At 28.2% G+C, this 15,002-nt stretch overlaps 1 protein-coding gene across 1 annotated transcript; it reads right to left on the reverse strand.

Moving 5' to 3' along the window:
- Window positions 1-267: 267 nt before the first annotated feature.
- LOC121220345 (protein NETWORKED 3A) lies at window positions 268-1,680 on the reverse strand. The gene is made up of 2 exons (XM_041100033.1): window positions 1,593-1,680; window positions 268-857 (listed from the first exon to the last, which is right to left on the reverse strand). Exons 1-2 carry the CDS (start codon window positions 1,678-1,680, stop codon window positions 268-270), a joined length of 678 nt encoding a protein of 225 aa, XP_040955967.1.
- Between the last annotated feature and the right edge of the window lie 13,322 nt (window positions 1,681-15,002).

A 15,002-nucleotide genomic window follows, 5' to 3' on the forward strand; every position in this document is an offset into this window, starting at 1 on the left:
TTTTTTTTTGTTGAAAACAGTTTAGGTTTTGGGCTTGTTGGGCCATTAGGGTTTTTTTGTATTTGGGTTGTTTGTAATTGGTCTTTTCCTATTTTGGACTTTTTTTTTGTTTAATTTTTGTTCGGGCTCGGACAAAATTGGGCTTCTACAAGTGGTATTACAAATTTCACCCTACTGAAATCATATATATTGAATGTATATATATAAATGAAGAAATGTGACCTAAACTAAAAACTATACAACAACAATAACAGTAACATGAGACTTTCACTTCAGGGATCCACTGAACAACATCCCAAAAATTCCTTCCTTTAATTTGCTGAATTCCCATTTCATTGGGGATTCCTTAAGTTTTTTAAGCTTTATATTCTCATCCTTGAGCACTTTAATGGCCAAACTCAATTGCCTAATCACTTGTCTCTTTTCTTCATCTTTCCCCAATAATTGAGCCTTCACTTTCTTGTTATCTTTTTTCAATCTCTCCACTTCTTCCCTTAACTTCATCGTTACTTCTTCATTTATTATATTCATATTGTATTTATGTTGGCTTTCAGCGTCATCAACTTCAGATTCGACATAGTCTTCAAAATCCACAGTATCGGAGCAGCTATCATAGGCTTTATCCGACATGTGCTTCATGGAACGAAATGATGCTCCTAGTGTTGTTACAACATGAGTTTCGTGGCTGAACTTGGCTCGATCGTACCGCTCGACAAGCAAATGGTGAGTTCGGTAGAGATCTTCCACCAAGCCAATCAGCTCGGACCGTTTCTTGCAATACATTTCGGCACGTTGGGCAAAGGAATCCGCATCTTCTTCGATCAATTTTAGCATTGCCTTTGTCTTCTTATCCAGCTCTTCCATTCACATATAAACCAATTAAAGTGGTCACTGTTAATGTTGTATTTTTTTTTAGACTTTAAATTTGATAATTGGGCTCAATTCAGTATTTGGATTTTTCTTTTTTGTCTACTTAGTACTAGAATGAGTCCATTTTAGTCCCTTAATTTGGAATATATAAAAATTTAATAACATGACAATTTAAAATTATATCACATCATCAAATCAAATATTAATGAAATCCAAGTTTAATAATCAAAATGAGTTTAGTTGTCAAATTCTAATATCAAAATAGACTACAAAAAGTTAAATGTAACCTAAATTTTTTTTAAATCGGACTAATGGTTGGACTGATCAGATCGCTGATTGCCAATCTGATCGGTTCAATTGGTTCAATCTTATTAAAAAATTATTAAAAAATCTAGTTCAATCGATTTTTTGCTCAATTCTCAAGTCAACCAGTTCAAAGCCCCTCTCCAAACTAATACCATGACCAATTCCCAATGCAACTGGTTTGATCCAAGTCAAACAACATTGATGTATAATATCAGTAGTTAATCCGCAAATAATTATTGAAGATTAAATGCTTATTCAGATTTAAAAAAAAAACATTTTAAATAACTTATTATTATTGTTATTTTGTTGTAAATGAAATCATTGAAATAATTAATAAGTTAAATAACAAATTCTAGAGTGACTATACCTATAAATTAACCTAATGAAAAAAGTAATAAAAGTGATAAGGGTTTTGCCGGAAAGAGTAGTTTGAAGCCATGAAGAGCAGCTTAAGCCATCGTGATGACTATGAAATCGCCGCCGCCGCCGCTGTGAAGCTTCCATCTTGCACATCCCGAAATGATGAAACGATTATTAATAAAATTTTCAACAATCAAACTGGCCAAATACAAAAAGATTTAATATGGAAAGAAATCTCTGTTTGGAATTTTAGAAATAATAGTTAAGGAAAGGAGGGGTTTTTAAGGTTGTAGGAAAATGTGCAAGAGCGTTTTAAACAATGGGACATTAGGCACATTTCTAGAGAGAATAATCAGAAAACTGACCATTTGATTAAATTGGTCCAACATAGAGTTTATGAGTTATATTTGTTTGCCATCTCTCTGTTAGAGAGGTTGGTCTAGTTTTTGTAATTTGTTTTTAATTCTAATTTTTCACCAAAAAAATAACTTCCGAAAATGATTTCTGAAAAATGATTTGTTTTCCTGGAAATATTAATATTTTCTGGTGTTTTGATGGATTGTGTGAAATATTTTCTGTTATTTGACAAATTTCTTAAAAATATTTCATAAAAGTTGTTTTCAATGAGCAAACATACATTTGATATTTTCTTATCTTTTTATTGTTTAATTGAGTTTATTTTATATCTATAAATTTATATTTTACATTGTTTTTGCATATATTAAAAATATTTTATTAAATTCGGGTTCATTACAACGTCATTTTTTAGTTACATGGCCACCAAATGAATTTTTTTTTATTTAAAATGTGACATCAACAAAATTGACAAAAAAATTTAACAATGTCAATAATTGGACTTGATTTTCAAATCTGAAAAGTAGAGGGACTAAATTCTTGAAAATAAAGTACAAAGACTAAATTGCAAAATTGTGAAGGGTATATAGACTTATGATATATTTTTTTTAGCCTTTATACTACAAAATATTTATTATTAAAATATTAATATTTAATATTTTCAATAATATGTGAAGAATATCATTTAAAATTATTATTTTTAAAATTTATTATTAAAATAAAATTAAAATATTAAATAATTTATTAAAATAATACATTATATTAATAATTTATTATATGACTAAATATAAATAATTAAATAAGTATGTTTAATAATATTGAAAATATAATATTTTATATTAATATTTTTAAAAATAAAATAAAATTTATTATCAATATAATAATAGTAAATTTGATTTAAGTTAATTTTTATATAAAAATAAAATTACCTACATAGGAGCTCTTTTTCAGAAAATGACTTACGCTTTTCAAAAAGGGTAAGTTATTTTACAGGAAAAAGGACTTATTTTACGTTGACTCGTAAGTTATTTTCCATTGACCAAGTTGTTTTATGTGAAACAAACACAGGAAAATGCATAAACATTTTACGTAAAACCTTTTACATGTAAACAAACGAACCCTAAATTATTAGTAAATTTACATTTTGGTAATTCAACTTTAAAAAGTTACAAGATGGTTACTGAATTATTCAAAAGTTTAGCTAGTGAGCTCTAAGTGACAATTTGGCAATCAATACAATGGATCAATACCATCAATGAGTAGAAGAAAATACTTTAGATCCAAGTCGATCTGATAGTTAGCATTGGAGATCGGAGAAGAAAGCTATTTGGATTTTGATTCGCAAATTTATGACATTTAAAGTTGTTTCATGAAAAGAACTAATGTGTAAAAGAGAATATGAATGAAAGCTTTCAATTAGTGCAGGCGATGTGAAAGAGAAGATTGTACAAAAATAATTTTAACAGCCTAGTGACTTAAATGAAAACTTTCAAATAGTTCAGTAACTGTTTTGTAACTTTTTGAAGTTGAGTGTCCAAAACACAAACTTATTAATAGTTTAGTGACTTTGGGTGTAGTTTTGCTTATAACTTAAAAAAAATCAATAATGAATGTTAGATATACATTCAGCCTTATCTATAATAGTCACTACCTATAACACCATTTCGCTATAACAGCCAAGTTTATAGTAGAACCGATTTTTTATGTTTTATTTTAATCTTCTATAACAACTTTTCACTTATAACAACAACCATAGTTATAAAGTACTTTTTTTATTAAATTAGTTCTCTATAACAACATATTGTCGAAATTTTTAAGTGAAATTTTAGCTATTTCACATAGGCAAATCTATTAATTATAACTTATTAAATAGAAATATATTAATTAAAATATTATTTCAATAAAATGATTAAATTTCACATGAAAAATCTATTAACCATATTTATTAAATGAAAATCATTCAATGAGTAGAATTAAAGATATTAATTCAATAAATTATTAAGTTCCCTAATTAAATATTCTACCATGAATTTGGATAATCATAAACTTATAAATTGATTACTTGGAATTTAATAACTCGCAATAAATTAATTAATTTAATTTCATAACTTGTACCGATTAATTGAACTTGTTAGATTTGTAAACTTCATAATTAATCATGTGAAAGAATGTAAAATAAAATATGTATAAAAGTAGTAATGAATTCACCTGCTATATGTCTTTTAACTTTGTTGATTTGATTCTCATTTTCTTTTCTTTTTAACATAATTTCCACTTTCTTTATTTGATGAAAATTCACAGTATGAATTCTTTTGTATGTTTACAATAATTGTCTATTCATAACAGCAAGTTGTTATAGGTGTATAACAACTGCCTCTCTATAACAGACAAAATCTTAGTAGACAAATAAAGCCATTATAGAGAGGGTTGACTATATATAATTGGTTGTGTTAATTACATTAGACATCTTTGAGCTATTACGTGAATTTGAAATCAAACTTTAAACTTAAAAACATTTTAATTGAGTATTCAAAGTATTGATAATGTATTAATCAAGTACTTCCATTTGCTTAACATCAACAAATATTGTATTAATCAAGTACTTTCATTTGCTTAACATCAACATGAGAGTTAAAAACCAACTAAAAATTGATATGAAGCTTAATTAAAATAAGTTGTGTACGTGTTGCATGAACAATGTCATTGAAATTTAGGATGACAATTTTTTCACCATACTTAATCCAAGCTATTTGAGTGATAGGTATAAACATGTTTAAAATTTGTTCCACATGTTGTAAATATACTCTATATCAGATTCGAACTAGCATTAATCCCAAAGATGATGGCCAGGCTAACAAAATGACTTAAATGATATGATACTAATACTTTAAGATTCTATGAGAATAATTTGAAATTTAGAGACTAATTTAGGGTTTAAATCATAACTTAGAGACATTTGTGTTGTTCAATATAAATTCGCTTGATTTTTAAGAAAATTTCATGTATTTGAAGAAGGTGAACAAAAATTAGTCTCTAAACTTCGACAACTTTTTTCAACGTGATCTTAGAACTTTTTTGTCCACATTAGTCCCAGAACTTGAAAAATATTCTCAATTTGGTCCTTGAACTTCAATTCCTTAAGATGTAATGACATGATACTTCGAGATTGAGCCACATCATCACCTAAACGTTTAAAATTTTTATATGAATTCTAAAAAAACCAATAAATATTAAAAATTTATGAAGGTATTATAGGTTTTTTCATTTTTAAAAATTAAAATGGTGACGTAGGATAATCTCAAAGTATTGCGTCATCATGTTTTAATCAAATCAAGTTTATGAATTAAATTAGGAAAAGCTATCAAGTTCAAAAATTAATGTGGACAAAAAAACAATTGAAGGACTGAGGTGGATAAAGTTGCAAACCTAGTAATTTAAAACGTTGTAATGGCTTTAAAATTTGTGAGATTCCATATTTGAGTCCCACTTTATGTAAATCATGTGTGAATTCTCTTTTTTTAGATTTTATTCTAGTTTAAAGTCTCACAGTATGTGAATTTTATCAAAATTTATTTTAATTTAAGTTTTAAATTATTCTAATTATTAATTAAAAGTAGCTTTATAATGATTCGTTTTGAATTTTTTAATTAAAATGTGTATTATTTCTACTTGTAACTTGTAACAACCCAATTTTTAATGGTACTAGAAAGTGCAGTTTCAAAACCCCATTTCCATAAACCAAGTCCCTAAATATTAAATATGAACATTTATGGAATTGGTATAAAAGAATATTAATATTTGGTCCATCAATTTTGTCAATTAAAGAGTTAATTTAAGTACAAAGATTAAATTGTAAAAGTTCAATGACTATAGGTTTTTAATTGACCAAAGACTTAGGGACTTAAATTGCAATTAATTAAAAGGTTCAAAATGGTAATTAAACCATTTTATAAAATAAAAAAGTGGAAGATGGTGGAATACCCCTCTAATTGTAATTAAGTATTAATTTTTACTAATTAATCCATGGTTAAACTAATTAAACTAGATTAACTAATGGTTAATTAAGGTATAAAAACCAAATTAAGTATAATTTTTTTCATTTTCTTCGTTCCCAACTATCCACCATAGCCAAAACATGAAGAAAATTCCTAAGAAACTTCAAGACATTCAACCATCAAATTGTAGGTAAATTCAAATTATTTTCTTGTAATTTTTATGTTTTTGAGGTCATGGGAGCTTGATTTAGCTAGCCCATGTACCAATTTATAAAAATTCTAAAGTTTTTGAAAGTTGTCATTGTTGATTTCTTGAAGAATTTGGTGTTAAATTGATAGATTTTAAGCTTAGATTATGAAAAGGATTAAATTGTAATATTTAATTGCTAGTTTTTCATAGAGGGGATAAAGTGAATAAAATGTAAAATTATTATAATTTTTTTATATAAATAGAGAGTATAGAGTCCCTACTGAATATAACTGAAGTTGGATTTTAAAACGAGACTAAAAATTAAAATTTATGGCTACTCCGAATTTAGGGACTAAATTAAATAAAATGTAAAATTTTAGGGGCATAAAAATGAGAGTATATAGGTTCATTCATGTCATAGCATAATATGAAGATGTTTAATATTGATGGATTGTATGGAATAATTGTATAGATCAAGAATTAGATTAAAACGGAGGTAATCAAGGAAAAACAAAAATTGTTTATTAGTCATTGAAGAATCAACTTGTTTGGTGTTTTGATCAGGTAAATTCATATAGTATTTATTTACTTAGGTTGTTATATATTTGAATGGTATATGTGTGTGTGTGTGTGTAGTTGTGAATTGATACGATCAGGCTAAAATTGGACTAAATTGAAAAGTGATGTTTATATGTGTAAAAGATGCATGTGTGAACTTAGTAAATGTTAGGATACGATTGGGATGCCAATATGGTCTTATCCGCACGTGTACGAGATTGATTTCAAATGTTACCGAGATCAACCATTTTTTGTGGATTCTCAAATATATGTGACACAAGTTTAGCTCGGACAAGTAACCTGATGTGTCATTGTAAAGGTTTAGCCTGGATGGGTAACCTGGCATGAATATATTCAACTCAAACGAGAAATTGGTGTGGTGTAGATACTTATGTATTTGAGTTCGTTTACTAGGGTTCATTGGGCAAAAAAATTAATGTGAAAATAAGAAACTGAAATGGGATGAAATGAACTTGATGTTCAAAAGGAAGAATATTGAATGAATTGAGTATAATGTCTTTGATATGTATGTGGTTGGATTATCTTTTTATTAAATGAGCTTTTGGATTTAGTTATCTAAAATGACATGAATTGGCTTGTTAAATAGTTGTGGAATCATATGATTTGATTATAAGTTAATGCTCACTTTGTTGATGTTTTGTTTTTCCATATCTAGCCAAACTATGTCAAGTTAAGGTAGCTTACTGTGTTTAGATAAAAGATAAGGAAAGTTTTTCTAATACCTAAGAACTTATTAAGCATCCTAAATGCTTACCATTTTTTTCCCTTTTCCTTGTAGATCGCCACCTTGCAGAACACATCAAGTCAGATTGTCTTGAAGATCACACTATCATTGAATTAGTAGTTATATGATCATTTTGAGTCAAGGGTTGTGACGTGTATATAAGTGTCATGGTGTAACCGTTAATTGTATAAAAGTCTTGATGAGTTGAAAATGATAATTAATTTGGTATATGATGATTTGAATCTTGTTCATGCAAGTGATTCGATTAATGCATGATTTAGCAATGTTTGATGCTTTGGGGAAGTTGAAACATAAAATGACTAAATTACACTAACCAATTTTGGATTTGAACTCCAAACATCCTAGATCGTTGGTTCTCTCCTTCCCTCTCTTTATTCTCTTTCATTCCACTTTCATTCATATTTCTTTCATTTTGTTTTCATTTAATGCATTATTATTATTATTATTATTACATAAGTTTAATAGTTTAATTAAATAAAAATTATTATGACAACTATCATCATCAACTACCCCACCACCATCCAAAACCATTTAATTAATGGTATAATTACTACTTTAGTCTCTTTTATTAACTTCAATCTATAATTCAACTTTTAGCACTTACACAATTTAGTCTATGTACCTTAATAACTCCTAATTTCATGAATATTACTTATCCAAAATTTAGTTTGCCTCTAATATAACTCCGTAAATATTTAATAAGAATATTTGTGGGTTCGATTTACGAAAATAAAGTCTTAAAACTACACTTTCTGTCACCACTGACTATAGGGTTGTTACACGCTCACCCCTAGATACAACACGATTCAATTTGACCGACATAATTATTGTGACATGTATTTCTAGACTCAACAGGAGCTATGTTTCAATCCTAAAATTGACTAAATCATAGGCCTGATACCACTAAATGTAACACCCCTTGCCCGACCCAATTATCGGGTCTAAACTACATGATGTCACATTCGTTACCGAAGTAACTAGAAACATATAGCATTCCAATTCACTTATAATCAACATTCCAATGCCATTCACCTATTCAATCGAAATTTAATTTATTCAATATCAAATTTCATATCATTTTCCGAATCGAATCGATTGATTCGTCATGTTCCCATAGCAGTCCTCTAGACTTGTATATCCTGTTTGCATAATCTTTCATATATTATCAAAATTCATATATTATAATTATTCTTTTAAGCATTATTTCACAATATCAATTCAATCAATATATCATTATCAACTTAACATTTTATATCCCTATTAATCTAACTTAGACTTAGACTCAAACGGGTACACGAATCTGTCACCCCAGGTTGCTTAACAATGATGATGCTATATTCATACTTAATACCACCCTGGATGTCAAGCATCAATGATTTTATCAACTCAATCAATTTGTCACCCCGGTTTGCTTGGCAATGATGACTTAATGCATAATATCTACCACCCCGGATTACTTGACAACAATGGTTTTACTAAGCCTTATGATCCTATGACATGCCAACTATATCCGACTCTACTTGAACAATTAATAGGGCAATAATTTATCCAATCATCATTTTGTTCACTTCGCATCTCATCAATTCAATTTATTATTCAAATCATTAATTCATCACATAGCAAATTCTATTTCAGCCCAATTCAAAAGCAATTTCATAATTTCATCGAATTTTACTATTTCCAATTCTTTTCAATTTAGTCCTCCATCTCAAAAATCAAACAATTACATAACAATTTCATTTAAATAATGAATCTCAAATTGTAATTCATCATATTCAATTTATCATTTCTTTATGATTTAGTTCATATCTCACCTTTTGTGCCAAATTGCAAATAATTCAAATTACTATCAAACACACACAAAATCATAATTCAAATATATAAAATTTAATTAAAATTCATACCATATGAACTTACCTGGTTAAATCAACAAACAAGTTGAATTGCAAAGACTAATCGATAATTTTGCCTTTTCCCCTATTATCCTCGGTTTGGTTCAATTCTCGATTTATATAATAATTCAATTCAATTTTATCAATTCCAAACATATTATATCATCCTATTATAATAAAAAAATTAATTCAATTTCATTATTCAAATGCCCCTAAAGTTTTGCATTTTATTCAATTTAGTCCCTAAAATCGAATTTTCTATATCTTTCAATTTTGAGCTTCGATTTTGAAATTGGTCTCAATTACATCCTCCTAAGTCTCTATACTATCTATAATTACAAATTTTTACATCAATTTAGAAATTTATACACGTTAGTCCCTAGGTTTAAAAACTAGCAATTATACTTTACAAACTAGTCCTTTTTCACTTCTAAGCTTAAAATTTAGCAATTTAGTACCAATTTCTTCAAGCATTCATCAATGGAAACTTTTAAAAAATTTAACAGCTTTGAAAATTGGTATATGGGCTAGCTAAATCAAACTTCCACGACCTCAAAAACATAAAATTACAAAAAAAAAAGAAACTTAAAATTAACTTACAATTGAAGGACCAATTGTTGAACCCTACGAAAGCTTTTCCCCTTATTGTTTCTTGAGTTTCGGTGAAAGAGATGAAGAAATAAGATGACATCCATTTTCTTTTTCCTTTTTTTAACTTTTATACTTTGATTAATAATTAATTAATCATAATTAACTTAATTAACCTTTAATTAATTAACACTAAGCATAATTAACCAATTTGGTGGATTACATCTAGCCTCTACCACCGTTTGGCCATGTATTAGTGGTCCAATCACTTAGTTGGACCTTCAGTTAATTAAAAATTAATAGTGATTAACTTTTACAACTTTTACAATTTAGTCATTATACCATAATTAACTATCAATTTGAAAAAATTAAGGGACCAAACTTTAATTGAATTTTATACTAACCCTCGAATATCTAAAATGGGTTTCCGAAACTATCGTTTTCGATACTGCTGAAAAACGGGCTATTACATTCTCAAGCCCGATCCAACCCGAAAATGGGTAAAAATATTACCTAAATCCATCCATATTTATAAATGACTATTCCAAGTTCTTTTTCTGACTGTTCATGTTTTTTTTAACTTAAGATTTAATATCTTAGATGTCTTTATTTTTAATTTTAAATTTAGAAAACTTAACATAAATTTTAATGTTTACAAATATTATGTATTTAATATCATGTGATATAAATTACATAATATATAAAAATAATATATATTACAAAAATATAAAACAGGTTGAGTTGAGTTGGGGTCTTCTACTTCAGTCCAAACTCTCTTATATTTTAGATGAGCCTTCGGGCATAGATAAATAGCTTGACATGAACAAGTTTAATTTAAAGTGTGATTCTTTAATCACTTTTCACTTGAGTTAAAATTTAATTGATAGATGAAACCAACTTAATCAAAATAGTATTAAATAAATTAATATCTATTGTACAAGCCCATTTTGCCCGGGCCCGTACCAGCAAAAACAAACCAAACCAAAAATAAAAAATAATAAACAGCCCATTTACAAACTTTAATCCAATGACAGACCCAAACCCAACTACCATAAACCCAAACCCGGAGCCCAAAACCAGGCCCAACAGACCCAGAAACCAAAGTCAGCAAACCCTAAGCGCCGCACCTTGCTTCAGACCTTTGGTCTCCTGGCCGCCGCTTGCTTCAGACCCTTGGTCTCCGGGCCGTCGTGCGTCTGCCACCACCGCTGTCACGTCGACCGTCGCTTATCAATCACCTACAGGAGAAAAACAAACAAGCAAGCAGCAAAAATAATAGGAAAATATAGAAACAAATTGGCTATAAAAGCCAAGCACCACTTCTGTATTTTTTCTTCTTTTTTTTTACGATTGATTAATGCAAAAACAGAGCGAAAGCTTTTAAAAAAATGTTGACTCCAGTTAATTGCTTCTATTTTTCTGTTCTTGGGCATTGTTCTTCATTTCTTTTTTAATTTTTGTTTATTTTTTACTACCCTTTTTAATAAAAACGAAACAAAAAAGGAAAATGGAGGATACCTGTTCGCTTCGGAAGTCGGCACCTGAACCCATCTTCGCCGTCACCGGAGTCGAATAGGGAGAGGTTTTTTTTTCTTTTTCTCTCAGTCCCACAGTCGAGAAGGCTTTGCCTTCAAGGACGCCGTGAAGCGAGGGCTGAAAAGCCCGTTTCGAGCGACTCCGGCCACTGGCCAGAGAGGCGGCGCGGCGAAGGCCGGAACTTAAAGGTCGGACATTGAGAGAGAGAGAGAAAGAAGTTTTTGAAAGTTTTTTAAAGAATTTTGCAAAAATGATTTGTTTTAGAAAAAATTTAAGTTAAATAATGATACTTAAACGGCGCCGTTTTGACATTTGAGGTCAGGGGCCAAAACGACGTCGTTTTGGCCCTAACCCATGACCCGACCCATTGACCCTCAGGATCTGCGTGTTTCTGCGGTGAAGGGGCTATTTGCGCATGTGGCCCTTCCACTTTTGCGAGGCTTTGCGATTTAGTCCTTAATTTTTTTATTTACATTTTGCAGTATAATTTCATTTTTGTTTCATTTCGGCCTAGACGGAAATGATGCGTTCCAAAGGACTGGGAATAATTTCTCATATAGTCCTCGCCCTTTTCCAGTGCGCTTCAGTTGGCCCTTTTTTATTTATAATTTATACCTTTAAATTCCATTCAAGTTTCGATCCAGTCCCTCTTATATTTATTCATCCATTTTATTATAATTTAGACTCCAAAGTTTATTTTAACCTCAATTTGATCCTTTATCCTTTTAATTTCAAGCTTTATTTATTTGTTCTTTTTTCATTCTGTTTTATTTCTTTATTTATGCATTCATGTATTTATCCATGTTTTTCCTTACTTTTCTTGTGTTTGGGATTTGTATTGCTATTTATTTCTTTATTTATGCATTTCATTATTATTGTCATCATTATTATTATCATCATTTTTATTAGTGCTTAATTCATTTTTATATTTCTAATATTAATATAGTCCTTGTCATTATTATTTGGTGGTTATTATTATAATTACGCCATGATTATTATTGTATTTTATGATTTGTCATTTATCCTTTAAATATTCTACTAATATAGTTATTTTATGTTATTTCATTATTATTGTACCATACATTGTAAAAAATAATTGTTTGCCTTCACACGATATTTGCATAAATTAAATTTACATCTCGTCAAATATTACATTAATTCTTACTCAAATTCAAAAAAAAAGGAAAATTTTCAAAATAAGGTAACATTCTGTATTTGGAAACTCAAGAAAGTCGTACCCTAACTTACAGGGTTTCGATTTTTTCTCGAAGAATTCAAATATACGAATCATTTCAATCAAAGTTTTTAAATGTTAACAGGAATTAACAAAAGATTGTGTTCTAACTTACGGGACATGATCTCTTTTGTTAAAACTCGAAATAATCAAACTCTTCTAAAATAAATTTTTCGGCATTCATTCTTGTATCGGGAATTTTAGATATTGTGTCCTAACTAATGAGATGTGATTCTTTTCCTCGATTAACATGAAAATATGCTTCCCTCCTTAAATTTTTCAAAATTTTAATAAAAGGATCGTATTTTAAAATTTTTCAATTTTCGATATTAAGACATTAATTAATCAACTAGATACCAATTTTTGGGCGTTACGAGGGTGCTAATCCTTCCTCGTACGTAACCGACTCCCGAACCCATTTTTTGGATTTCGTGGACCAAAATCGTTGTTTTAATAAAATCAAATCGTTTATTAAAAACAATCACTTTTCGAGGTGATCCAATCACACCTCATTAAAAAGGATTGGTGGCGACTCCCATTTTTATTTTCATTTTCAAAATTCAAGTCGACCCCGTTTTATCAAAAAAATAGTGTCAACATCTATAAACATATAAAAAGAGGTTACCTACGTGGTATTCTAGATGTGCACACCCATGAATCCTCCATTTGTCCTTTATTTTTCCTTTTAATATTTTGACCTTTGGGCGCAAGTAGGTTTAAGAATGAGAAGAGGGGAAGAAGCGAGAAAGGAAAATAATTTTTTTTTAATTTCAGATATTATAGTATTATAATAAGGGAAAAGATTCATTTATATCGGTGTAAAATTTAAGTGGTTTTCACATTTTTTTATAAATTTTTATATAATTAATATTTTAACAATCCAACCATCATATTTTATACTTCATTCATGTAGATTATACATGTCAAGTTTAGTACAAATTAAAAAAAAATTAACTATTTGTTTTATGTAAAAAAACTTTCAACTGTTAAATATATATATTAATATAGACAATATTTTAATTCAATATTACAGAGATATCAGACCAATTAAAAAATTTCCATGCATGACAAAAAAAATATTTTGATAAATTCAATGATTAGGTTATTAAAATATTAATTGTAAAAAAATATAAAATGGTGTAAAACTACTTAATTGTAAGTGGATCCCACCCTTATAATTTTATTATTATAAATAGATAAATGTATGAATTTTTAATTTTTGATATATTATGTTGAGGCTTTTTAGTATTTTAATTATTTTCTCAAGTTTTTGTGTTGTATCGTAGTTCTTGCACAATTTATCACAATAATTTTTTTTAATATTTATATAAGATATTAAAATGTAAAAATAATCTAATACTTTTGTTATAGTGATTTAATTTCAATAAAAATATTTTATTAATTATTTGGATTTATTTTATTCTTAAATGATGTATTTAAAAAGATTGGGTTGTATGTTAACTCAAACGTTGATTTAAGTGAATTTGTCCATTTTTACCTAGTTGGTCCCTAAAGTTGTATTCTGTCAACCAGATTGGTTCCTCTATACTAAGGGCTAGTTTGGCAATGCTTTTGAAAAGTGCTTTTGAAAAGTTTGGTTTAAAATTTGAGTGTTTAACATTGCTATCAAAAAGTGTTTTTGAGAAATAAAATGTCCATTTTAGACATGTTATTATCAAGTAATAAATATGCATTTAAATAATATTTAAATTAGTTAATATTATTATATTTCAGTAAGAATATAAAAAAATTATTATAGCTTGTTGTTAATATTTTAATATATGAAATATAAATTTTAAATATTTTTAAGCAATAAATATTAATTATTTAAAAATTTTAATTAGAATATATAAACTATATTTTAAATATTTAAATATAACCATTAAATATTTGTTATTAGTATTTTAAAAAATATTTTTTAATTAATGATTTTAACACATTTGTAATTAAATACCAAAAGTGCTTTTGGGAGAGAAAAAACTAAAAATTTCAGCCAAAAGCAACTTGTTCTGTACAGCTTTTCTTCCAAAAGTGCTTTTGGAGTCAGAAATATTTTCTTAAGCAATGAAGAACAGGCCCTAACACCATTAGTTTGTATTAACGTGACATTTTTAGCAAATCTAATGGCAGCCTCCCAGAGCACCACATGACAAACATCGTTTATATATTTCTTTAATTTATGTTTGTCATGTGACACACTAAGAGGTTGCCATTTGACGCAATTGGACTGGCTAATAGTATCATATCAACATGAGTAACGATGTTAGTGTGGAAGTACCAACCTGGTTGATAGAATATAAATTCAAGAGTCAAGTAAGTCCAAAAAAATTAGGGACATGGATAGATTCGGGGC

The sequence above is a fragment of the Gossypium hirsutum genome, chromosome D08 (assembly GCF_007990345.1).
Source record: "Gossypium hirsutum isolate 1008001.06 chromosome D08, Gossypium_hirsutum_v2.1, whole genome shotgun sequence".
Lineage (NCBI taxonomy): Eukaryota > Viridiplantae > Streptophyta > Magnoliopsida > Malvales > Malvaceae > Gossypium > Gossypium hirsutum.